The sequence below is a fragment of the Seriola lalandi genome, unplaced genomic scaffold (genome assembly GCF_002814215.2).
Source record: "Seriola lalandi dorsalis isolate HSWRI2012SDOR001 ecotype SW California unplaced genomic scaffold, Sedor1 jcf7180002054883, whole genome shotgun sequence".
Lineage (NCBI taxonomy): Eukaryota > Metazoa > Chordata > Actinopteri > Carangiformes > Carangidae > Seriola > Seriola lalandi.
The window spans coordinates 3,998,671-4,025,363 of record NW_019525658.1 but is presented as its reverse complement, the minus strand read 5'-3'; the positions used below and the strand labels follow the sequence as shown (position 1 = coordinate 4,025,363).

The following is a 26,693-nucleotide window of genomic DNA, read 5'->3' as shown; positions in this document are numbered from 1 at the left end:
ATGTGTTTTTGAAAAGGGCTGCAGCTCACCATTTCATCCTCGAGCACAGTGTAGCCGCGGTGCTTCTGGTGTAACATCATGCTGGACAGATGACAGGAGTGTCTACTGTGTCAGCAGGAAAAATAAATAAATCTGTTATTCCCTTGTTTACACAGTGGACATGCAGCAGGCAAACCGAGTACTGATACTGGTCCCTTATGACATAGATGTGTTGGACATGTTATTATTTTGCTGTTTATTACTTTTTGAACATTTTCAGCACATTTTACCAATACCGTGGTAATACTGATAACCACGATAATTTTGATCACTATAATCATGATACTAAATTTCTATACAGTTTCATGTATAGCAGGAGGTTATGTGTATTTCTTGGCTAGGAGCAGTAACTTCCTTGCTCTTGGTCAAGACATAGTCCTGCACATAACCCTGCGAACCACTCATTTTCAGTTTAAGGTAACAGGAATAAGATGGTACTCGGTGGGCTGTAGTGTCCCTCTTTTGCTTTGTGCTCAATGCTATGATATATTAACTGACTGAAAAAACAAAATGTCAAACTATTCGCATAAGTGAAATATTTTACATCTCTAACTTGTTAACCATTTACAATGTTCCATTGTTCCAGTTTTTTTGTGGGATGAGGTCGGCTCAAAGAGTCAGGAAGCTCCCAGAACGAACGAGCGCTCTTGAACGAAGATGCTGTAGATGTAGTCCGCACAGAACAGCTAGGCCACCTCTGTTAGAGCAGATGTAATAGCTCCTTAGAGGCAGTGTCAAGTATTTTCTGCAACAACTATTTCTAAATTTGTTATGGAAAACAAGTTTGACTAGCTTGTTCCATAACTGGTTCATTTGAAAATTTGATGAAAGTGTGCATTCGGAAAGCTGATGTCATTCATGTGGGAGTTTTTTTTATCTTGGCTCTATTTTCTGTCAGCGGGTCCCCTGTCGCCTCCTCCCACTGTACTCTACCAAATGTTAAATCTGCACTGCATCTTTCAAACCAGCAAAACAAGCAGAAAACATATCGAGATATAACTGAGCTCTGTGTGGATGCTAAAAGTATCTTGCGTTTGTGAGGTCAGCTTCTGTTAGATGTGGTGAAAATCATCACACTACTGATCACAAAAGAGACAAAAATCCCGGTGAGTTGTATTAATCAGGGTGAATGTGAAGACAGAAAATGGATATCATAAAAAGTGGTAGATTTTTGTCCACGAAAGTGTAGTCCTTCATAGCCATCGTAGACCGCGAAGACCGAACCAAAATGAGACGGCATGGTTTACGAAAGATTTTAGCTTTGGGTCATCATCTGTGCCCGCCCTAAAAGTTGTGTCGCAAAGTGTGGCTCCTGTCACCTAGCAATCTTGACAACCAGTAACTTTTTTTTCTCAAAAACTTGAGGTTTTAAGGCCATTGGTTTTAACAGTTGTACTATTGTTTAACTGAGATTAAACCCAAAACGTACATTTAGAAGTGTAATCCTCAGGCTCTCTGTCAATGTTTGCTTTCATTATCTGCGCGCAATGAATCTTGGGATAGATTGGCCCATGAAGGATCAATGTGGCCGAGAAAAGAAGAATCTGTTGGATCCTTCATTTTTCAGCCACATTTGAAGAAGCCTTCAAAATGTCTAGTCGTGCTGCTGTGATGAAATCGGTCTTCAAATGCAGCCTCTGAAGAATGTGGCCCCTGAACTTGAACACAGCTACAGTGTAGCACTAATGTTTGCAGTGGCAGTCGGTCTACCACTTTCACCCAGACTGAAATATCTCAACAAACTGGATGGGGTGGCTTTAGAGTTTGTACATCTATTAATGGTCTGCAGAGGAGTTTCTTTCTCCTACCCTCTACTTTGATTGTGTTTGTTTATCTGATGTACTATACGGACTTGAGTGTCTGCAGGTAGCTATTCATGCCAAACGGAATCTAATGAACCGGAGGAAAGGAAGAATTCATTCATACACTACGTGATGTTTGGAAAATGGCATGGACAATTGTAAGGTATATGATTTGGAGTAAATGGGCCCAAACAAGCAGAATATTATAAAGAACTCAGAAGAACACAAGAGACTGAAGAAACCAGCAGGAAACACTGTACACTGAACTATATTAGAACAGCTCCTCTGCAGAACATGCTTGTATGAGAGGGAAGCTAAGTGCACGCTTGACATAATCAGGGCCGAAGAAAAATCCATAATGCATTACCACTACATCAGTGAGCTGATCAGCACTTCTGTAGGCTCAGGCGTTCCACTCGCCACAGCCAGGGTGGGGGAGTACAAGGGACAAATACTAGACCAAATAAGACGGTAACACAACTGCCAATTATAAGCTAGCCTTGTTTCTAATTGGAAATAATAAAAAGTGACCCTTCTCATATACAGAACTGATATTCAGGAATATAAATGATATGTGGGGGAGGATGTGGTGTAGTAGAAAATGTATGAGCGCTCTTCCATCTAAACAGCTGCCCAACAAGTCCTCAAAGCTGAATGAGCACATAGGTCATTGATATGATACACCCCATAGGAGCCTCTCCTAAAATAGCACAATAGTGTACTGGACCTTTGTTGTCATGGTTACAATAATAAACACACTGTTAAGCTTATGAAATGATCATGGTTTGAGGCTGAGGCACAAAACCTATGTAGTTAAGTTTAGGAAAAGATCATAGTTTGGGTTACAATAAGTTTGTCTTTACGGTTAGAGGGTTAAGGGTCAGAGTCTGGGTTATCGTCATGGTGACAATAATAAACATAATTAGGTTTGTGGAATAGTCGTGGCTAAAAGAAACAATGCTGCCTATCAGTTTCTCTGCATACTACATGACCTATCCAAGCAGTAACATCCCGGACTGAAAAATGAAGCCAACACTGAAGTACCAAAAACTGCAGCTCCTTCAATGGCCACTCGAAGCTGGCTCCAAAAGTGAGTCAATCCCCATAGACTTCCAGATTAAAACACCCAACTTTACAGCAGAAATAAACATGTTTACCATCTGGCACAAAAAACGGTTTTGGTCTCCACGGCTAATTTCCTCCTTCATGACAACTGTACATGGGGTGAATTTTTATGTGACTCACTTTTATATAACTAACGCCTCGGCTCCACATATGCCCTCCTCTTTGCTCATTTTTTGATTAGCCAGGAGTTAGGCACTGCCAAGATAACAACAGCGGAGCAGCTCACTCTGACCAGCTGCTGGCTTAAAATGCTCTTGAGCCAAGAACTTAATCCGCACTGCTCCATCGTGGCTACCAGCTGCAGGCTGTGGTTGTACCGGGCAGCTCCCTAGTGTGAATATCTGTATGTATTTGAATGTGAAGCCGGGCAGCAGCAGAAATAATTGTGTCATGTAATGAAAATAACAACTTTCCCTGAAGGAAACACTGGACACGATTGTTTTGAAATTCCAAACGTTTCATTATGTGCACTTCGAAACGACCATACAATGTTTTAAATCTGCTATTTAAAATTCCTTTTTTATGCAAAGTAGCACTGCTAGAGACTGAGCTTTTCAGGCATACGTTTTGGGTAGGATTAATTTTCTGTGATGCTACATAAATGGATTATTGAGTGTTGTATAGTCATGTGAATTTGTAATTTTTTTTCAACCAAACGTACTGTGTGTAAACATTGCTATTCTGCTCATTCTTCTTTGTGTCTGCTTGTGTTTGAAAGTTTGGTTGAGCTGCTTTTCTCTCAGGAAACACTCTGAGGTCCATCTCATATGTTGACACCTACAACTGTGGTTGCATCAAGTATGAAAAGCAGACCAGTGGCCGAGAATAAAGTCGCACTGCGTCAGAAGAGCCCGCACTGCCTTTCAAGAATAAAGTCAAAATGTCGAGGCCTCTCTGGTCTTGACATTTCGAGATTAATGTCGACCTTTTGAGACGATATCAAACAGCGCGTATGGCTGCCTCTACGAGATGCCTTGTATCAACTGATGAAATTTTACTTCAGAATCGGCTTTAGCAACACAGAACTTCTTTCTCTTTTGGCTCATAAACACAGCGTAGTTGTCAGCATTAGGACTTTGAAGAAATTGTGCTGAAAAATGTGTCTGTTCAGAAGTAAAACCACACAAGCTTGGGAGGTGGCCGCATTCGTGCAAACTGAAGAAGCGGGAAATGGACAAATATTGTCGGTTAAATCTCTCTCGTAGTGCATAATGAAAAAAAAAAAAAAAAAAAATCTTCCTCCTCTCATATTTTTTCTCATTGATGGTCTTAATACCCCTTCGTAGTTGTGGCATATTTTACCTTTATCAAAAAACTCTTAGCACATGGACATATTATTGCAATTTTGAAAAATGTTTTGATTAATTGCTCAGCCCTAAAGAACGTTAATGTTAACTGTGACAAAAAACAGGGTGTGTAGCTATGTACTGGCACTACCCGACAAACATACTGAGCTGCTTCACATAGTGGAGCCGCTAGCTCAGCTACAACACAGGTACCCACACTGTTACTCTATCAAAGGGCCATAAATAAGCTTCCAGTGACTGTCACCACACTCCTTGTCTGACAGTGGACAGAGAGGCCTGACAGTGAATTATCATGTCTGGTTAGCTCTGACTGGTCAGACAGTCACCCCAGTGCCACCTGACCCCCCCACATCACACATTACATAGCAACGAGGCCACACCTCCTACAGTCGTCGCTCCCTCACTTCTGCTTTTGCATTTTTTAAAAGTGCTGTCAGAGAGGGTTCGAGCTGAATTTGAGGGTATACTTACCCTTTAAAAAAATAACCACTCACCAGACTGTTGATACAAATGAAAGAAATAGTAAATCTGTTCAGAAATGTGGGAGGACCATGGATGAGTCCACCCTGGGATATAGCATTAAATCCAGTTATTTAATGTTATTAATTACAGTGTTTGATAACAGGTCACAGAAGCCTCGTGCAGAACAAGGAAACAGCCAGGAGATTAATTTAACATTACCTTCTCTGGTCAGTGACTTTAATTCCACCCATCCTCATGTGGGTAATTTTTCACCACCTCAGTGAAAATAACAGCTGCAGTTACTGTTTTTCAGCAAACTCGCTGGTCTTCCTGTTCTTTAAATCCATCCGTAGTGACGTCCTTATGTTTTAAAATAGATCTCTTGAGTTTTGGTTTTTTTCCCCCCATGGGAAGAGCTGCTTCTTTTTCTACTGCATTTTATTAGCTCAGAGTGAAATTTAACTTTTGTGAATAAATTGAGCATATTTGTGCTAATCATGTAGACAGAAACATGTTATTACCATAGATTTGGGAACCAATGTGACAACTGAAAAAACAAAGCAATGAGAAGATGTGTAGCTGTCAAATGTGTTGCTGTAACATCAGCTATAGGCAGGTACTGGTATTTTTTTGTCTAGTCCTGCAGAATGTCCATGTCTATTACAGAGCACATCCTGTAAGCTCCCAATGGTTAAAATCCAGTCTTGAACAAAGATGCTGATTGGTTGATAAACCACATGGGATAAAAAAAAAAAGACAAATTGTGGCACCAGATGCTCATTTCTGTTCTTGATGCCTCACATCTGCCAAGTCAGGCCATTAACACGCTGGTATCATGCAATCTGATCTTGACCAGGGCTGAAACTAACGATTATTTTTATTATCAATTACTCTGCAGATTATTTTCTCGATAAATCAATTAATCGCTTTAAGAAATGGCAGAAAACAGTGAAAAAAGTTCTCGTATAATGTATCACAGCTCAAAGTGTATATACATGACAAACAAAGCATCAAACCCTTATAATGGAGAAGCTGGAATCCGCATATGTTGACAGCTTTGCTTAAAAAATTTGTTAAATAATAATTAGTCAATTATTAAAAAAGTTGGAGATTCATTTTCTGCGATCAACTAATTAATGAATTGACTAATCGTTGTAGCTCTCATCTCAACATCAGTGAAGCCTTTGCATCAAACATCAGGAAACCAGACTCCTACGATGCTGAAAACAAGTTGATTCGTGTTAAAAACAGGCAAAATAGGTTTTTCAGTTTCTCAGTTGTCTTAAGAAAATAAGATTTTCAGACATAAAACACCTGATAACTGGCCTGTTTTGTCAACAAGTTGTCCTTCCTCTGCCTTGAGCGACTAGGCCAGCACCATTATTAGTACCATCTCCACTCGTCACAGCACTCTAAGTGCCTCAGGTTGACGCCTTACACAATGGATGCTCCTCGCTGCCTCCCTGATAATTTGTGGAGCTTTTTGCCCAAACACAGCCCTGAGTGTTTTGTGACTTGCACTATACCAGTGGCTGACTGCTGCAGCCTCAGTGAGCTCTCTAATTATAGAAAGTCAGACAAAAACAGTTGTGACAGAGGTCGGGTAAAGTCTGAGACACTCAGGACCCGGGCTGAGCTGTCTTACTTAGCTGTCCCTGGATGATTTAAGCAGAGGGTTTCTGTGCTTACCAGTTAGCCCAGGGCTCTTCGCTGTTACTGACTGTTGTCGTAACCCCTCCAGTCTATAACAAAGCTCTTCACTGCATGGAACCCTGGGAAAAAGCATCGCAGTCCACACACAAACAGGCATTATCTCATGAATCATCACTCGTTTGCATCAGAACAGCAGTCTCGTGGGGTTTTGTGGGGGAATTACAGTGTGTTTACTCAGACAGACCTCCAAGGATTTGATACTTCCCGCGGAGAACGTAACAAAGTTTTGTAGAAGCAGAGTAAATAGGTTCAACTGTTGCCGAACATAATGAGCCTGCAGCACGTTTACCTGGCAAAAGGCATCACGAGCCCATGATTGATTTCCATTAATTGGCTGTTTTTGAATACAGCTGTGAAGATAAGCAGTCTATACAGTGCAGGTCTCCAGTGAGCACTGAGAATAATGGTTAATGAGGAGAGGCTTAAATTACCACATGTACTCCATTCACCCAACCAGTCCAACCGAAATCACAATTGCATATCACAATATCTGCTTAAATAATCCCAATGAGATGGAGATTTTGGTTCAAATTAAAACATTTCTACAACTATTAGATACAAGACATTCCCATCAGTATCTAGCTGTCAATTGCTAATTAGCAAATGCTAAGATGCTAAACCAACTTGTCCATAGTAAACATTATACCTGCTAAAAGCCAACATGCTAGCATTGTCAAAAGAAGCATGTTGAGAGCATTTAGCTGAGGTACAGAGCTGTTAGCACGGCCAGACACTTTGGACACGATTATCCTGAAATAAGGCGCAGAGAGAAATGCAAGCGAAATCTCCAAGAAAAAACACAAATGGGTGTGATCACAGGTAGTGGCGCAAACCAGGTAAACAATTCGTTGTTAGTGGGAGGAGTCCAGAATGAGTAGGTGGAGTCAGAGCCTAGCTTCAGTAATGACCAATCACATGAACTTCCTCTCATTCCCTTTAAAAGTGGCAACAGAGGGAAAGAGACTGAGGTCTCAGAGAGAAAACGTCCATCTCAATGAATGACCTTAAGTAAAAAAATAAAATACTCAAAAATGTATTACATTACAAATAGCTAACTTAAAACTAGCTAACTTTTGCAGTGCTGCAGTTTAATACATAGCTTCACTTTTAACTTTAACTTCAGTGCTTTTAAAATGTGAAGCAGCCAAAGAGTCTCTGACACAAGAACTAATGTAAAAATACACAAACAGGCAGATTACGAACAACAGGAAATATATTAACAGAATTAAAGAAAGTAGAATTCAGTTGAATGTTAACTGAGCCAAGGGAACAGGGACGGGCTACAACACAGAGAAAATTCACATCTTGGTTTGGAGGTTTTTCAGCACGTTTTTGTCAGTAAGTCAGTTTTAAATGCTCAGAGGGAGGAACTGGAACTGAACCATAAAGAAATTCAGCATGTTATCTTTCACTGCCATAGTGTGAAGACACCTAATGCAGTTGTGATGCAAAACTTATTATACAACTCTTTAAAAACGCAAAAGACTTTTAAAGTAATTCTGGAGATTCAAGGGAGATTTTCTTTTTATTGTTTTGTTTTCTATTCTGCTATTTACTATTTACTGTGTGTGGAACACTTTGGCCTTATTTTGCTTCTCATTGCAACCACATGATGTTGATGATGATGATGATGATGATGCCGAAAGATGATGTCGATTAGGATGACAAGGATGATGAAAGAGTGTAAATTGACCAAAAACTGTATTTGACAGTAATGTTTCAATCCTTATCAAGCCGTCCCCCTGCATGTAATTTATGACAAATGTACAACATTATTTGTTTAATAGATTTTCTATTGACACTGACTGATAACTCAGGGCATGCTCTGCTTGCATTTCCTTACACATCAGAACTTGCCAATATCACAGCTCTGATGCTATTTCTGTTTTCAGCCTCCATAAGCACCTTTGAAATTCATCCTGCTCTCATTATGTCTGTTCTGTTCCATCACTTTGTTTCTCCCCCTGTTTCATGAGATTTATTCATATTTGTTAACTACACAAGCAGACTAAATGGAAAGAATTAAGGTCATTAAAAATAGAATCACTGACAACTAATTTCACTTGTGACATGAAGGCCAAGTGCAGATAAGTAATTGTGATTTTTAAGTTTTGGAAAAAACAAGATGTGGACTCAGTGGCTGGAGCTGCAGCATAGCAGTGAAGTATTCCCAGTGTTTTGTACTCACAGGGTGCTTTGTCAAAGTCATCCTGATGTGATTATCAGTAAGACCCCTCAGATGGTCTCTGAGAGGTGCTTTAGAAGGAATTAATCTGATAGCATGCAGCTTCACTGTGACAGCACTGAACATATCATTATGCAATAGTTGAGCAGCGCCAACACTGAGACTGAGCCAACATAATAGAAATATAAAACACTATCCACAGTACACACAGTGTACTCTAGGGCTGTGCTGATGGACGATGATATCGGTGATCGACAATAGATCAATTGCTGATGCCTTTGCAAAAGTCGATAGACGATATTTGACCTGTTTCCATAATAATGTAGTAATTTATTATTATTTGTAGTATTAAATTAATATTAAATTGTATTTGCCCTGCCACTGTTTCAGGTATATAGCCACATATGACCATGCTTGCAACAGACACAGACACACAGACACACACACACACACACACACACACACACACTCCGATCAGCTGACTGTAATGAAGCTCCACTTGTTGTGTGTAGGTGCTGCGCTGTGGTTTACGAACAGAGGAGATCTACAAACAGACAGGACATGTCATTTAGATCAGTTTCTCAGTCAATGAGAGAGACACGTTATTTGTGAAGACATTTTTTGTTTTAACAAAGCCATAAAATGTATTTTTCATCTTACTGTCACCACTCAAGTTATCCATGTGGATACTCAGTGGTCTAAGACCAAAGAAGCCACACCACAGTACAGAATCACTCTGTTACAAGGAAACGTTCTGTATACAAATTTCAATACAGTAACAGTACATGTATTATGTATTACTTTAATATTATAGCTAGATTTACCTATACATACTGTTGGGTAGCTCAATCCATCTATCTGATTATAATTCATTCATTCATTCATTATATTTTGTGTTGATAAACAGAATCTGGAAAGTAATTTCCATGAAATGGAAATACTCGGGTAAAATACAGTTCTTGAGTAACTCTACAGTCCACTATTTCCAGTACTGGAAATAATAACTGGAGTGTATTTAAGTTTAAGTTCAAATATTGGAGTTTGTAGAGTTTAGGAGAATTATTGGCTTCTAATTGATGCTGTGAGAAGCTAAAGAAACTAAACTCAGAAGGATAATGTACAACTATTTGCTTAATCCCTATAGTGCTCATCCATCACCATGGACATTACAGGTCAAGCAGTGTTCCGTCGATGGTTTACAAAAATATGTAACATCATCTTCCAATAACATAAAAGCTGGATAGAAAGGGCCATTGTTCTGTTATGATTATAATAAAATTATATTAAATTAATATAATATGTATTTTATGTTCTGTTTGTACTTCATGTGTATTCAATGGTCCTGAGTCAAAAAAACAAAGAAAACATCTTGCATCAACTCAGTATCCAGCATATTTTAACAGATAAACAAGACTTTTTTTGGAGGGGGCATTTTCATGGTTAAAACTGTGTAATGGTGTCAAACCCACAGACAATTATTGCCTGACTCTGCAGTTCTCCCCAGCTTTACAGAGCATTTTAGGGTCTTTCAGCTCAGTTTTATTGCCTGCAGGTTAACTGTTGTAGTTCACATGATTATTGACCTAATTTTAGACTCTGCAGGAAGTTTTTTTCAGCTCTAAAAACCAACTATACCAACTAAACACCACCTGCAGCATCAATAATGGTCTTCAAATGAAGGTGACTGTTGCTCTCTGAGTGCTGGATGTTTTAATAGGCAACTGTCTGTTAGCCGTTCTCATGTGGCCAAAATAAATCGTGTTGTTTGAAGTTGTATTTAAAAAATACACCTGTTTCATGAGACATTATTCACCATATTGATGAATCAACGCTGACAGGCACAAACAGTCATACCGCATTTACAAGTTATCATATTTATTTTGACACCCACCAAAATAGCTCTACCCCAGCTTAAAACAGATGTTCTCTTCTTGTTTATTATTTCTCAGTTTAAAAATCTGATGAAAGGCAGCTGGGAGTGTGTACTGACTGCACGGTGTAGCTACCGTAGAGGTGGATTCCTGTGAACTCAAATACACAGGAGAAATGACTAATGACCAAGAGTCAGATTTTCTTAACCTGTGATAAACACTGCTGAAATACAAAGTGTCTCCTGAACAGCAGTGAGCAAGACATGGACACATCAGCTTTAGATCGGAGTGTGTTGTGAGAGAGCCTCAAAGACAAGCCCGAGTAAACAGGGAAGGAAACACCTTTCAGGATTTGTGCTGTATTAAAGTTAAAAATGGTTTTATAGCCAGCTTTAAAGGAACATGGTATTTGCAGGGAGGACACTGTACCACATCACTCTTCACACTGAATCCTGAATTTATGAGAGGCCTGTTTACATGAAATGAAAATGATGGAGGACTAATGGAAGTGGCTGAGTGTTGGAGCATCAGTGCTCCTGCTGAGCTCCAGCTGGAATCGACCTATCCATCAGCACAACCTGCACTCTTCGTACCGGTACCCATGGGCTCTAATATGTTGCCCCAACACCTCTTATTTCAAATCATTTTCCCTGTCATCTTACATTTGTCACACTAATGTCACACCAAAGTATCCAAGCCTCACTTCAGCTGGTTCAAACCAACATAAGCAATTGCAATCAGTGCATAAATCAAAGCAGGCATTCAATTTGTTTCTCAGGACAAGGACCAACTTAATTCTTCACTGTTGATCGCGGTGCACATTGGAGGCTGGATTGGCTTTTTCGTACATGAGCCTTCTTGGCAGCAGGCGCAGGATTGTTGAGCAGATCACTAGACAATGCGGGGAGAAAACCCTGAGACAGCTGACAGAACGCTGTCACGAAAGTAGGCCATGCAGTCAATCCTCAAACTCCCACTAAAAACACGGTATCGACCACGAACAAAATCCTGTGAGATCAAAGACAAAAGGCCCCGTCGGCTTTATGCAACATCCCACATTAGAAAGCAAAAAAATGCGGCTGTTTCACTGGCTTCCAGAGGAATGACATCATATGGATGTTTATGTTGCCTCAGTTGTACTTTTACCTGACAGACAATGTCAACTGCAGAGCTACAGAAACAGAGCAATGGATGATACACACGTCTGCTTCTTCCTTTCTATCCATGACCATGCCAACCTGCTGTAAAGAAAGAGTTTGGGATATTTCAAGGAAACAGTGCATAAGCAGAAACAGCTGTAAAGAGTAAATATATTATGATTCTGTGGGCGATTTGAGCACAATGTCTTCCTGCAAAGCCTGAGGACTTTTCACTCCGCTGATTTTCTTTTTGACAGCTCCTAATATTATATCTCATTCCCATTCCCCAGAGCTTAGAAAGCTTTTGTTCTTCTCTCCATCAGTGGATTTCAGGATGATTTCTCACGAAAGTTGGACTGATGAAAACGGTGTGTGAACACTGCAATACAAAGTGGAGACTACTTCCCTCTTACACACTGTATGACAAAGGCCAGCCTTCGCAAACCACAATGGAAGCCCGTATGTTAATGACCAAGATGCTTCTCAAGAGGTAGGTAGTTATACTAAAGAACAATTTTCACTTTTACTCAAGTGCATTTCGGGAGTTCAGTCAGTTCTTTAAATTGTTAAATCCTCATACACTATTGCACTATTTTTATTCATTTGATCCATCCTTTTGACCTTGATCAGTCGCACCCCACCATGACTCAGTTTATGAGTAAGTAATTATATTCCTTTACCAACTGCTCAAGCAAAGGTAATTACTTAAACCACTTAAAACCTCCACATCCAGAAGTAATATATTCTGTATTCTTCATATATTTAACATACTGTGTAGACATAAAATGATGAGGTTATGAGGGAGTCAGCATCATGGATTTGGTTTCTCTGCGTTTACCTGAAATCTGCTTCATTTTTATTCAATCACTCAGGAATCAGTCAGCCAATCAGAAGAGAGGCTCAGGGCCTGCTCTCCCTGAGTGGCTCATTGACCTGTTGTTACTACAGCTCCAGAGAGAAGCCTGAGAGAGGAGATATTAAACTACATTAAGATGGATTACGGTACTTAAAACCATAAATATATCTTCTTATGGAACACTTAAAAATATAACACCAGAAAAGTGTAAAATATGGGACCTTTAATATGTGATATACTTGGACTTTTTGTAGGTTCAGTAAACTGTATGCAGCTTTTATTCTAAAGGGTGATGGGGTCAGGGACCTTTGTGGTTGGGGAACTTAAAGAAAGTATTTTCTCTAGAGATTTTAAAAAGAGTCTTGCAAACCTCCAAAATACCTCAATCAAAGCCTGTAAAATATGTTAATGACTACAATTTTCTCACTAAATGCTTTCGGTGCGCTACATCCTCTGTATTTATGTACAGTAGCCGTAATGCACTAAATTATCATAGCATGCAACAAAACAATTTTACCATGCCACCAAAGGCGAGATTCTCAATGTTGAAAATCCAGCTTGTTGTTTTGAATTTGTGCCTTGTAGGGCTGGAAGCACATGTGGGGACTAAGCGGAGGGGGGATTTATATTGAAATTAAAATCCTGCCTGGGATTATGAGCTGAGTCATGCCAAAACTGTAAAAGAATTCAATCTGAGTGTGAGTGGAATCTGCATCTCACGCTCTTTTAATTTGACATGCTTCATCGGCTAATCGCCTTCCTGTCACAAAGATTCCGGGCTGTTTCAAACTCGTTTTATCTTTCCAAGAGCCGAAAGGAACGTTTCACCTATCTCTCTCTCTCCGCTCACCATAGCCGTTTTTAAAGGGCGGACTAACGACTGATCTCTCAGGACTATTTCTATTAATAACCCCTCCTTCGCTCCACTGTTTCCCAGTGAGACAGGCTCATAATTAAACAGTGTAAACGCTGCTGCATTAGAGTGAACTAAATAAAAAGGGCTAAGCATTCTCAGCGGTGCAGTTTTTGCTTACACAAGAAGCTTTGGACCACTTTTCTTTGTGCCAACATGTTTGGAAGCATTTTAATTACCATCTTCGTGTGTGTTATTTGCACATTGCATGGAGACAGGTTCCTGAGGATGTCACATTTGTCATTTACTGTTTTCATTTAAAGAGAAGGACTGTTACAAAGAAGCAAAGTAGCTTTACTTTTGATTATGTTTTCCATTCTGCACTGATCAGCTCATTGGAACAGCACTTTTCAGCCTCTTCAATTATCAGCAGGCAACATGATGATTCAGTCTTATTTCACCACTGTAGATGACTTTCTGTCAGCACTAGAAATGGCTAATATTTCCATCCCATTAACTCCCAAGCCTATGAAAATGACAGGAGATGATCGATGGGTGCGGCATGGGCATCACTCTCGCAGACGCATACAAGAGTATCTACAAAACTCTCTGACCGACTATTAGGAGACCACACTGGGCTAATGATGCATGACAAGTAATTAAGAAGGGATCATGGAAATTAGTTTCTTTCTTTATCTGACAAACACGTTAAATTTATGACTGACTGCAGCCGGGACCCAGCAGGACTGCACACAAACCGCTGGTGCTGCAACTTTGGCCTTCAGGAAAAGGCAGTCTCCTGTGTAAGTATACATTTATTAAAAAGGACTTCAAAGCACTGACGTATATATGTATGTATGTATGCTGGTGCATATATGCTTACTTTTTCAAGGTGGCAGTTGTGGTGGGTTTACAAATGAGCTGTATGTTTGCTGACTGCAGGTGAAAAGTAATGGGGAAAAAATTCAAAGGTTCATGTTTAGAGGTTCCATCCATCCATTATCTATACCGCTTATCCTTATAGGGTTGCGGCGAGGTTGGAGCCAATCCCATCTGACATTGGGCGAGGGCAGGTTACATCGTGGACAGGTCGCTAGTGCATTACAGGGCAGACATACAGAGACAAACAACCAGTCATGCACACATTTACACCTATGGGCACTTTTAGAGTTGCCAATTAACCTATTATGCATGTTTTTGGACTGTGGGAGGAAAGTGGAGTATATGGAGAGAACCCACACAGGCACAGGGAGAACATGCAAACTCCCCACAGAAAGGCCCCAGGCCCGGGATTTGAACCCAGAACCTTCTCGCTGTGAGGCGACAGTGCTAACCACTGTAACACTGTGCCGTCAATGTTTAGAGCTTTCCTTATTTAATTCCTGAAAAAAATCCACTTTGTATCTGTTTAGAGATAAAATCTGAACCAGAAAGCAACTACTAGTACTCCTACTGGGCCACTGTGCTTCACTAATCCTCTCCTCCAAAAATCAATATTTGTAAAGGTCAAACAGAGCTGGCATGGAAAATGCAGATTAGCTCGTCAATAGCTGACACACTCTCCTACACCCAGAGGCTACGATGTGGTGATGAGCAGATGAAACCACGAGAGTGGAGGGAGGAGTAGAAGCTCAGGGTTTACAAAATGTTACACTGAAGACCTTCTGGGGTCACCCAGAGATACATAAAGAACTGACTCAACTCATAGATATCCACTCTCTTAAATTGTACATGCAAAATGTGAGGATATTTCTGTGTCACATTTGTTCTCATACAGATGGTGACAAATGAAAAAACTATCAAGTGTCTAAGCCGGGTGACTAGAACAGCTTCAGTGCTCCTTGGCAATGATTCTCAGTGTCTCTGAACTCTACTCAAGGATGAACACCATTCTTCCTGAAGATATTCTCTCATTTGGTGTTTTCATGATGGTGGTGGAGAGCGCTGCCTGACACTTCAATCCAAAATCTTCCATAGGTGTTCAACTGTGTGAAGGCATCATTTTCATACTCATCCAACCATTCAGTGACCCCTCATGCCACATGGATGGGGGCATTGTCATCCTTTGACAATGAGTTGACAAATGAGTTGTTTCTCCACATATTTTTTACATTTTCCCTTTGCTTTGTCACCCATCTGTTTTTATCTATCTGTTAGTGACAGGGTATCTCAACTTGTTCTTTCTGTCTGGTGCTCACACGCAAATCCAGTTGTTTTATTAAGAATTCTTACAGCTTATCTCCAGTTAATTACACCTTTGGCGTCACCAAAATATCTCGACTACTGGATGGATTATCATGACTTTTGTTCAGATGTTAATCATCAGCTCAAAATTTCAGTTTGTCCAACAGCCAAACGAATTTGTGTTTTGTGCTAATTAGCAAATGTTAGCAGGCTGATACGCTAAACTAACAGTGTACCTGCTGAACATCAGCATGTAAGTACAGTCACTGTGAGAATTTTAGCATGCTGACTTTATTTTAGCTACAGTAAGTATGGTTGGTCAAAAATGTTGAAATATGTGTTATAATGTTATTTTCCATCTGTATTTTCTCTTGCAAATGGGTTTGACTAACCTAGGGGTGTGTTTGTAACCTGTGTGATCACCTGACTGCTCATGACTCTTGCCCTGTCATACTTTTTTATGTCACATTTCCAGATCTAGTTAATGTAATTAGTATATTGTTATCATGACCTATATACCCAATGGCCAAAACTAAAATAAAATGCAAGCTGTTTATCCAATGATCATCACCCTTCAATGTATATTGATTTCATTTTTATATTGCTTTATTTTAAGCTTTCCAGCATTATAAATTATAAAATCTGATCATTACCTGTTTTCACTCGCTTAAGTAGGCAAGCATGCGTGAAACAGCAACAGGAAGATAATAATATGAGGAAGGATAACACCCTTGCAAAAAAGTGGCTTTTTCCAAATGTGTTAATTACATTAACTAGTTTTCAGAGGCATATGTTCGTGGAAGCAGAAATCTCTTTGAAACCACCTTTAATGAGCTGAGCTGAGCTGAGCTCTGATACACTGTAGCAATGCAGGAGCAGAAGGATAATGACAAAAAGGGAGTTTGGGAAACATTTTATTTGGAGCTTTGATATCTCCAGCACTTTTAAATCATAAATTTGATGCATGTCTCATCAATGAACAACATATGTGCATAATTTCATGATGACTGAGAAATAATGCAATCACAGGCATTTATATATCTGTGCAAAGGCTGTGTATGTATATTCCTTTTTTTGTGCTTTTACAACAGCAATAGCCACCATGAATGAAGAAGGCGAATGTGTCTGAGCCAGAGTGTACATTAGTATGAGCAGGGATAACCAATGCTTGGAAACATTAGACTAAGATTAGCTAATGTTACCCGCAGCTCCTTCCAGCAGTTTTCATTTTATCAACAAAAACTGTGACAAAACTAAATAAAAAAAATCTTTTTAAAATTAAAACTGTAATGCAAGTTTTGCAGAATCAACTAAGAATGCAAAGTCCTGTTCATTGGTCCACTTGCTTCTGTATGATCACAAATTATACATTCCTGATTAGTATCAGTAATCAAGTATTTTAGAATATTATAGATATTTCATTTCATTATGTGAAATGCTTAATAAAATTAATGTTTCAGATATAAATGTAAGTCACTGTTATCGTAGTTAAAATATTGTCATTCCTGCCCGTCTGTAACGTTAATAGACAGTGTTAATTTAACAGGATAACACAATGTGTCTGAAATGTGTTATTTTTCTCTCTCTTTTTTGCACAACCTCAGACAACCTAAAAATAGTGTTGTCATTGATGTTATTGTCTCTATTGTTCTTATCTTTATTTAAATTTTTTTTATGCATCTTAATTCTTTGTCATTTTTTCTCCCCGTGGTATTGAAAATGGTATCGAGTATTGAGTATCTTCCTGGGTATCGGTAACAAGTTTGAAATCCTAGTATCGTAACAACCCTACTCCCAATATCATAAATGTCATGGTCACAAATGAATACATTTTAAAAATCTCTGCCATTTCTATTTTCACTCTCACCACAGCTCCTTCTTCGCCATTTCAATTTACCCTTTCGCCAGCTTACACTCCAGTGAACTGCGTCTTCATCTCCACACACATCTTCAACTCAACTACTAATACTATTACTGTCTGTATCTGCATGTGTTAATATCTCCAGTGTGGATTTATTACCCATAGTTTTTCACTTAGGATGAAAGAATGAATATGACGGACATTACCAGACGGCAACCACATGATTTGACCCTGAATGACACAGCAGTCTGACAGCAAGTGTCTGCAACGTACAAGTGTTAGAAACTGGGGGAAAACTGGGATGGGACAGTCATGCAGGCATCCTTGAGGGCAGATGATATATAGCCAAGTGCAGTTATTAGGCCCTGTGGTCTCCTCCACGCATATAAAGCTTCATTCATATTCAACAGCCTGATTGAACTGCAGCAAACAAGCCATATAGGTGCAGTGTGAGGCAGTGGCTCACATACAGGGGAGAGGAAGTAGGCGTAGAAGCATCATATTTAAACAGTAGAAAATAAAACTTGGGGGCTTTTTCCTTCTTGGTCAACATAATAAGATAGGTTCATGACAACAACATCCCTTCTGTCACAAGAAACATGGGCATAGATGATCGGTATCCACAACAGCTTTCACTAATATACCAAACTTTCTGACCCTGAATCCAGAAAAAAAACTTTCCACATGGCCCGAGTGTGTAGTCACATGCTACAAAACAGTATTTCCCAAGCTTTTTACCTGTTAAAATGAAGTAATGGCTAACCCTAACCCTCAGATCACATTGCACTGTCGATGAGTTACGTGCAGTTCTACCAAAAAGTGATTTTGTCTTCTCACACTGTTTCATTCGCATATTTTCAGAGAGCCAAAGAGATCGTCCAGTAGTTAAGAAAAAAATGAAAGAAAAAAACTGATATTATTTTGTGAAGCAGAACTACTACTACTAACAAAGCTTTCAAGCCACAGCAGGATAACAGTGTGAGTCATGTACTAAGAGTCATTATATTTGATGATGTACTTTAAGGTTACACTGTATATCTGTTGAACTCTCAATCCCATCTACTCCTCTTGCAATCCGATCGAGACAATTGTAGTACGGTCGGCAGCACAAACAAAATAGCATATAAAACAGTGATATGCAAATTCACTTTGCAGAGCGAGATAATGGAAACCAATTAGTGAAGACATGAAGTGGACAAAGAGCACAGCAGTCAGTACAGCACAAGTCAACCAAACACTGAACCCCATGCAGCCGAATACTGCTATTAGTCACTGTGGCTGGCTGCTGCTTCTCCAGAGTCCCCAAGAAAATGATTATGCTCTGTATTATAAGAAGAATCATGAGTTAATGTAGTGAAAATACAAAATGTGAACCTGGTACGAGTAAAACAAACACAGAAAAAGTCAAACATGCTGCAGCTTTTGTATTAGTATTTTGGTGTTTTGCAAAGAGTCTCCCTCAAGCTGAAAAATACCAGCTGACAGGAATTGTCAGTGGATGAGGGAAATTAAATTATTCTGGCTGAAATGGCTAAAACATACAGTATTGTGGATGGATGGAAATGTGCTAAAGGTAGTCTGCTGTGGCTTGTATCATGTATGCTCCTGAAATACACAATTTATAGGCTCCCACTCTTTTAAATGGATCACACTGAAAGAACTGGACACCAATATATTTCATTTTGGTTGTGCCATGGCTCAAAAACTGCTGATTTCATTTAAATAAATTATGTTCACTCAGCGTCCAAGTTGTGTCTGGATTGTGCACATTCCCAGCGACCTGCTGCAGTCAACAGATTCCATACCATTTAAATCTAACTTAACCTATACAGAGCTTACATTTAAAGAGGCAACAGGCAGCTGTTTTCAACCTTTATCATATCATATACATATATAATGTGTATACATATTTAAATAATGTATCCTAACCAGATGCCTATCCCTGCAGCGAGGGAGCCCACAGGGCTCTTTGTGGGCCCAGTCACTCATCAGCAAGCTCCCCTCCGAGGTCTGGCTCCATGAGGGTGCCGTCGGAGGAGGCCCTGAACACGCCAGAGAGATTATATATATCTCATCTGGCATAGGAATGCATCGGTATCCCAAAGGAGGAGCTGGAAAATGGACGTCTGGGCTGCCTTGCTTAACCTGCTGCCACTACGACTCAACCCTGGGTAAGCAGCAGAAAATAGATGGATGGGTGGACATAAATGATAATATAAAAAGAATGCAATAGATTCAGCTGTGGATTTTGTAATCCTGAAGATTGCAAAGTGTGATCCAGCTGTGGAAGGCTGCATGTCTTGACCTTATTAGAGAAAAATTTTAAAACGGGACATACTTGCCAAATGTTATAATGTATTCACGTCTGAAATGAGCAAACTGAGCAATTCATTATTTGGCGATAATCAGTTGTAGGGATGCTGCTATCACTGATACCAATACCAATCATCTATGAGTGAGATGGGCCGGTCCACGGCCGACACCGATCATTTTTGACATCATTACAGATGGCGGACATTAGATCCACACAGCTGACATGTTGTCTTGTTTTGGTGGCCTATCACGCACCGGCAAATTCAAGATGGTGGCAGGAGGGACTACAGCACACAGTGCCTCTCTCAGCAGCAGACACCAGAGTATTGACCACAGGTGATCGGTTTTTAGGGGATCGGTGACTAGAAGTATTAATTCCGATCTCGCAATCACATATTTTTTATGAAAAACAGCCGATAATGATCATCAGCCGACAGATATTGCACATTTATTTGCTTTAATGAGCTGCGATATCTGTTTGAAAATGGTTCCTCAACATTAGTATGCTACCAGTGCAGTTACATTACAACTCCTGCACCTTGGTTAATGACTACTCCCAGGTCACTACCCATTCCATTTTCTCTATGAAGTAACAGGCAGTGGTTTAAATAAAGCTCTCCTGCAGCGCTGGTAACAGGGCAGCCTGTCAAGAGAGGCTGCAGTCCACAGTCAATCCAGAACACATGCAAAGAGACGGATGCATAAATTAACATGAGCCACACGAGTCTTTGAACTGTGAACCAGAGACCACTCTGATCCTCTCCACAGAGGAGTGCTGGCTTTGATGTGTTTAAAAAGGAGGTTTAAAGATCAATTACATCTCCGGTCTCTGCTGTCACACAAGGACTGCAACTTTAGAGTTTAAAGTTTGATTAAAAGCAGTGTATGAAAATTCAAAGGGACACTGACTAGATCAGAGATCACCATATTAGTGTAAGTTAGACAAGCGGTCTGTCAAAATGTTTCAGCTGAGTGAGGGGAGGGGGAGTATGGAGACATGGAATGAATTTTAAGGTTTAAAAACCGCTTCATTGTTTAAAGAAATAAATACATTATTCTAATCCTTATTCTACTCAAAGAATATCTCATATATACAGAGGTAAATCAGGTCAGTACTACACTTTTCTACTTTTGGCCATTGAAACCAAAAGTGTTTTAGTAAGTAGCCATCACAATCTATGCATCTTTACAGAGTGATATTAACAGATGTCTTGCAAGACCCTGTTGTTCCTTTTAGTGCCAAGTGCACGATGATGCAATGTTTCTGATCACATATTATTTTTAGTCTTATCCTATATGCCTCAGTATGCTTCAAACACAAGCCATAGAGCACATCATCCGACCATTACCTGCGACCAAAATAGTCTATAGACTGTAGGCTGATTTGGTGCCCTGCATGTACTGCATTGTAGTTGAAAGTAGTTTTTTTTTTCTTCACTGGATAAGTCGGTCTGACTACTTGACCTTTCATCAGAATTCAGGTGCTGACAGGGACAGACAGAGACACTGAGCTAGCTCAGCACCCGTGCTTGAGGTATGAGGGCAATGCTACATTGTGTGCGTAGTAAGCAATGTGGCCCGTTCATTGCAGACAACTCTAAACTTGTTACCAATTCAATGCAATTTAAGGTTAAACTCCAGCAATTTAAGCACAAAACCTGCTGGGGCCGGTGCATCACCCTAAAGTCTGAGTCCCTCCCCACTTCTTTTAAGGGGGAGAACAAAATGGTCAAATTAAACTCTGCCTATAAACAGAGCCAGGGGTTAAATTGGGCCGCGGCCCGCCTGAGCTCAGCTCCATGTCCTTCAATATCATATAGTCATATCACACTAGTATTTTTCAAATCTCGTAGTAAACCTAATAGCATATGAGTAGCGTACACAGTCTCTAACTGCGCAAATAGCACAATTTGATGTAAAAGTCATTTTGCTCCGTGGTAACTTTAAGGTCCCCGCACGATAATATGCTGACAACAATTGGACAGACAAGAAAGAGAAACAGAGAGTTCTTCAGACTATCAGGCAAAGTGAGAAATATCCTTGAATCTGTTATTGTCATTATTCCCATTCTGCTGCTCCTCTCAGGCCATGTGCATGCAGGAAGGTGTGTGAGTGAGTACTATTGGTTATCTTGATGCTCTGTGTCTCTGTCACTCTGCAACTTCCTCATGATTCATTAACAGGTTTTTAGGTTAGTATGTTTTTACAAAAATGAATGTAATTTTGTACCTCATTACAAAAATATAGTTATATAATTTTACATTTTTGTTTAACATAATTAAAGAAGAGGAAGCCTCAGAGCCTCCTTCATGAAGAAATAGGCTATATTTAAAAAAAGACCTACTCTTGTGGAACTAAGAAAGTTGGTTGCACCAGTGCAACCAGTGAAAAAGTTAGTCTGGAACCCTGATTAGGATATCTTGGTTTTGAGGCCCATCTCGTACTAAGTTCTATAATATTGGTTACTTGCTAATTCTAAGTCTGATCTGATACTTAGATTTACCTGAATATTGATGAAGTATGTACCTGGAATGTCAGCTATGGACTACTCAATTTAACACACCTTATTTTGACAAGCTACTCGATCCAAATATTGAAGATCCTGGTTCAAAAGTGTGTGCATTTTGCAAACCTGTGTGTCAGAACTAACTTGCACCACTGCCTATACTTTTTGTATTCACAAAGTCTAATTTTCACTTGTGTATGTAGTGAAATGCTGCGGAGCTATAAAGGAGAACAGCTTTGAAAGAGCAGGCTGAGGTGGAGTCAAGGACAGTAAAGACAGGAAGAGACTTTGATCAGGTTTATTTTAGCAGATACCTGTCCTTTAAAATTTGCCTGGATCAGCCCTGATCCTGAGGACACGGGACATTGCTATCAAATTTATTTAAAGACAAAAACTGCTCATAACTGTTCTCAAGTTATTATCATCACTTCCCACTCCCTGCTGTGCTGCTTCCTTGTGGGGAGTGACACAGTTAGAGCCAAATATCAGTGCTGTGCATATTCAACATTATTCCACAAGATCTGAGTGAGTGAAATGAGGATAACAGTGCACCTCACCACACCTGGCCAACTGCTACATCTAATGGGATTGTGTGCAGTTATTGCATGCAGTCCCATCTGATTACATCGTTTCAAAGTTTCAAAGTTTCAAATGCTATTAAACTTCCAGCAAGCAATTCATCTGAAGCAATCTGAGGCTTTTATTATCTGTATAGTCTCTTTCGAGTCTTTTCCGTCTGTTCAGCCACAGTGCCTATCACCACTCATCATCATTATTCTGATTTATTCCAAACAATTCTGATGGAAGAAGATTTTGATGGAAGAAGTTCTCATTTTGTGCTGAACCCTGAGCTGCAAGTCAGGGACAATCTGTACGTTTATTATAACTGTTCAAATTCTAACCACTCAATGTCATTCAGCTCAGGCATCCTATTTAGTAATCACTGAAAAAATACTCTTTTTTTTTTTTTTTTGTCCAAAGATATAATTTATATCACAGCCTCAATATTGAACAAAGCACTCTGATTTTGTTGTCACTGCTTTAAAGAGTGAATCTTCAGTATAAAAGGAATGATTACAGACAAATATCTGCAAACAAAACTGAAACAACTCATCTTCTTAACTGCTAAGCAACCTCCTCTTAAGTTAGCACACACTTTTTTTCCCTTCTGTTTTTTTGTTCTTGCTGTCGTCACTATGACCCAAACATGTCATGATGCATTAGACCCTAACTGTGCTAAAAGAGAATCTAAATACGCCCCATCTCCAGGAGGCAACAGGCCAAGTGCTGTATTCAGCATTCACCACACAATAACAAAATGAATATTTGATTTGGATTGGTACAGCCACTTCCTGGCTCCTGCAACGCCCTGAAGAACAAAGCAGTTCTCCTGTTACCCATGGACAGTTACAACTACTTTAAATAGCGCTCCACTGCAGCACAGTGTGCACATCGCCCTGCAGGAAATAGAGTTTGACTTGTTAAGAGTTGCAGAAGAAAAGTTGACTCAAAGACAAACTAATGCAAACTTCAAACAAAGTGACACTGTCAAATAGAATTAATAAAACTTTATTTCTCCTTGATGAGATTTCACCTCAGCAGCTACCCTGGTCTCCACCAGGAACAACAACACAGAATCAATAAAAATGCTAAACTCAAGGTCTCAAATCATTTCCCTCCAGTCTATGAGGGAACAACAATCAGCTGCCCTTTGGTAATACTTGAGAGTGGACCACAGTGTTCATATGAGTCCTTTCAACTCTTGTTACTGCAGATGTCCACCAGCAGCCGGCCCGCAGTCAGACTTATAACTCAAAGTGACAGTGAGTGAGAGGCAGCGGAGAGAAAAGTCCACTACCTGACAAGCCTCAGACGGACAAAAGGAAACTGGCTGCTTCATTCACACTGTCCTTGAGGCGGCTGATCAGCTCACTAGTGTGGCTATTGTGTCTCAAGCTAAATCAGAGGTGTGTATACGAAGGTGTGCTGAATATTTGGGCGTAAACTTGACCATTTATAACAAAAGGTTGTGCTGCTGGTTTTTGTTTGAGACAGCTCTCTAAGGACGTTTTCAAAATGAGACCCTTTCGAGGAAGTGTTCTCAGTCCGGTCGCAAACAAATTCTCGAACAAGTTGTCTGTGATGACAAAAAGGTGCGATTTAAATCTGGTCAAGCTAAGGCATTTGTATCTAAACCGCTTACATAACCAGGGGCTTATTGCACATGAGCATGTGGGTGAGCAAAACCAACAGCTGATATAAGAAAAGTATAGCCTTCGTGATATTTGGGCAGATAAAACCTTCTTCCTGTGTCTACTTTCTCACTCTGCTCAAGACACATCTAACCAATGACAAGAGTGTATAATCGCACATGGATTTCAGTAATGCTACTCATCCACTGATGTGAACCAGAGCAAACAAATTATAGGTTTGAAAATAGGCCTATGCTAAACAGCAGGGATTCTGCTGGGAGAAGTAATCACCCCTCTGAACAGACAAAATATGAACATTAAATCTAAATACCAAACAATTAGCACATAAGGAGGAGTTGGCGTGGTGGAGCCAATGGCGTTTGCATTTGCATATCAGCAGAGTTATAGTAAACTGTCAGGTTATAGTGGCTGCATTCAACACCTGAATAAACATGGCTGGACCCTAACAGTGTTCAAACAGCTGATGAATGAACCAGTGATTGTTGAGCATGAATGAAGTAGCTGGCCTGACTGAACTAATCATTTTCTCCATAAACTGCCAGAGGTATTAGTGAGTTTACAGCACAGAGACATTTGTTCCATGACTTAAACCTTTATGACAGTGACTGCACCCAGGCAGCATCAATACATGCACCAAAACCTTTAAAATGATCTCATGTTTCATCATGACACATTTTGCATTGAATGCTGTCATGTGTGTCTTGTTGTGGCTCGGCTCATCAAGGCAGATTCCTAACACTTAACTCAACAATCTGGAGAGAATCAGTGCTAATAAGCTCAGCTTCACATCTTGTTCAGGGTATGAAACAGATGAATGCAATTAAAACGGTAGTCGCCAGCTAATCATACGTGCAATGAAGCAAACACACCAAAGCGCTATTATTAAAGATGCTAGCTAGCTTAGCCCCAGTGACTGCAAACAACAGTCCACAAGTCCTGTCCTCTCACCTGTGGGCTTCACACACCTTCCGACTCAGAACTAAGCCAGGTAATTTGTGAATGTAAACTTAACAGCAGCTTGCTAGGAGCTAAGAGGACACAATGTGAAAATACGAACCATTGCATTTCTCCTCTCTGGAAGAGGCTAACCCCCTCCCCACAACTCAAACCCTTGTGCCAAGCTAAAATACCCGCCTATCCACTGAACGCTCAGAAACAAAACTGATATTAACCCTCCATCTAACTCCTGGTAACACAGCAAATAGCCACAAAACACACATGTAATATGACATGAGAGGCTTTCTGTGCATGGACGTGGTTATTCTTGTGAAATTAAAACTGATCTCGTGGGTTTTTTTTACATTACTATTGGCCGCTCACTCTGCTAGAATAGCCACCATGTTTGCGGCATGTGTTTACACAATTCCACATTTTGCAAGACAAAGTGAGAGAAGTGCCAGCAGGGTGCAACAGAATGTATATGCAGTGTAGCTTTTGTAGCTTATTTACTGCAATTATATCAGTGAGTCAGATGATGTGTTGGGGTTAAAATGCCATACATGCCACCTTTAATAGCTAGTTATAGAAAATATGCATGAACACCACTGAAGCAAGAGCAGTAATTACAACCAAAGTTCAATTTCTGCTGTTGTTATTGCTTCATTTCCAGGGTAGTTCTCCAGTGGGGTAAAATGAAAAAATGATAGGGTAAACTCCCGGTGTGTGATGTATTTATGTAAGGTGCAGGGCACAGGTGTATAGATCGTGTCTCTGGGAGTCAAAGCAGCGTGACCCTAGGCCTTTCATTAACTCCACAAGAGTACAGTGTATCAGAGTCATGTGAGGTAATGTGAGCGGCAGTCTTCACCTCATAATGGGCGACCCTCTGGGACTCGGAGATGAGCTGAGCGCTGCACACTTTGCAGTAGCTGTCTGTGAAAAGCCCTTGGTCCACCTCTGTTGACTTCATCTGGAGAAAGAGACAAATTCAGACATGGTTATTGACCTGGATGCACCAAGAACTGAACACGCAATAATACAGTTCAACAGAACATGCTTCAGAAAGCCTGAGATGTGACATGTTCTGATACTGTTTTGAATGCCTGGCCTACAAACTGAAAGTCTGACCCACACTGGACCACATTCACTAACTGAATAAGGACTGAAAAATAAATTTACATTAAAGTGATGTCCACAAATTCACTATTTACACAAATAAGACATTGGATTTTTGTTTGTCACTATAATGCAGCCTTACTTTGTGAGTCTACAGGGAGCACAAACAAACCAACCAAGATATAATAAAGCAAGTAAACAATAATCTC

General features: G+C 40.0%; 1 protein-coding gene across 1 annotated transcript in view; it reads right to left on the bottom strand.

Moving 5' to 3' along the window:
- zmat4a (zinc finger, matrin-type 4a) overlaps nucleotides 1-26,693 on the bottom strand; it is a 139,747-nt gene that overhangs the window by 95,094 nt on the left and 17,960 nt on the right. The window contains exon 2 of the mRNA XM_023397798.2: nucleotides 26,237-26,338. Coding sequence (XP_023253566.1) covers nucleotides 26,237-26,338 — 102 coding nt within the window. The remainder of the gene's footprint in view (nucleotides 1-26,236; nucleotides 26,339-26,693) is intronic.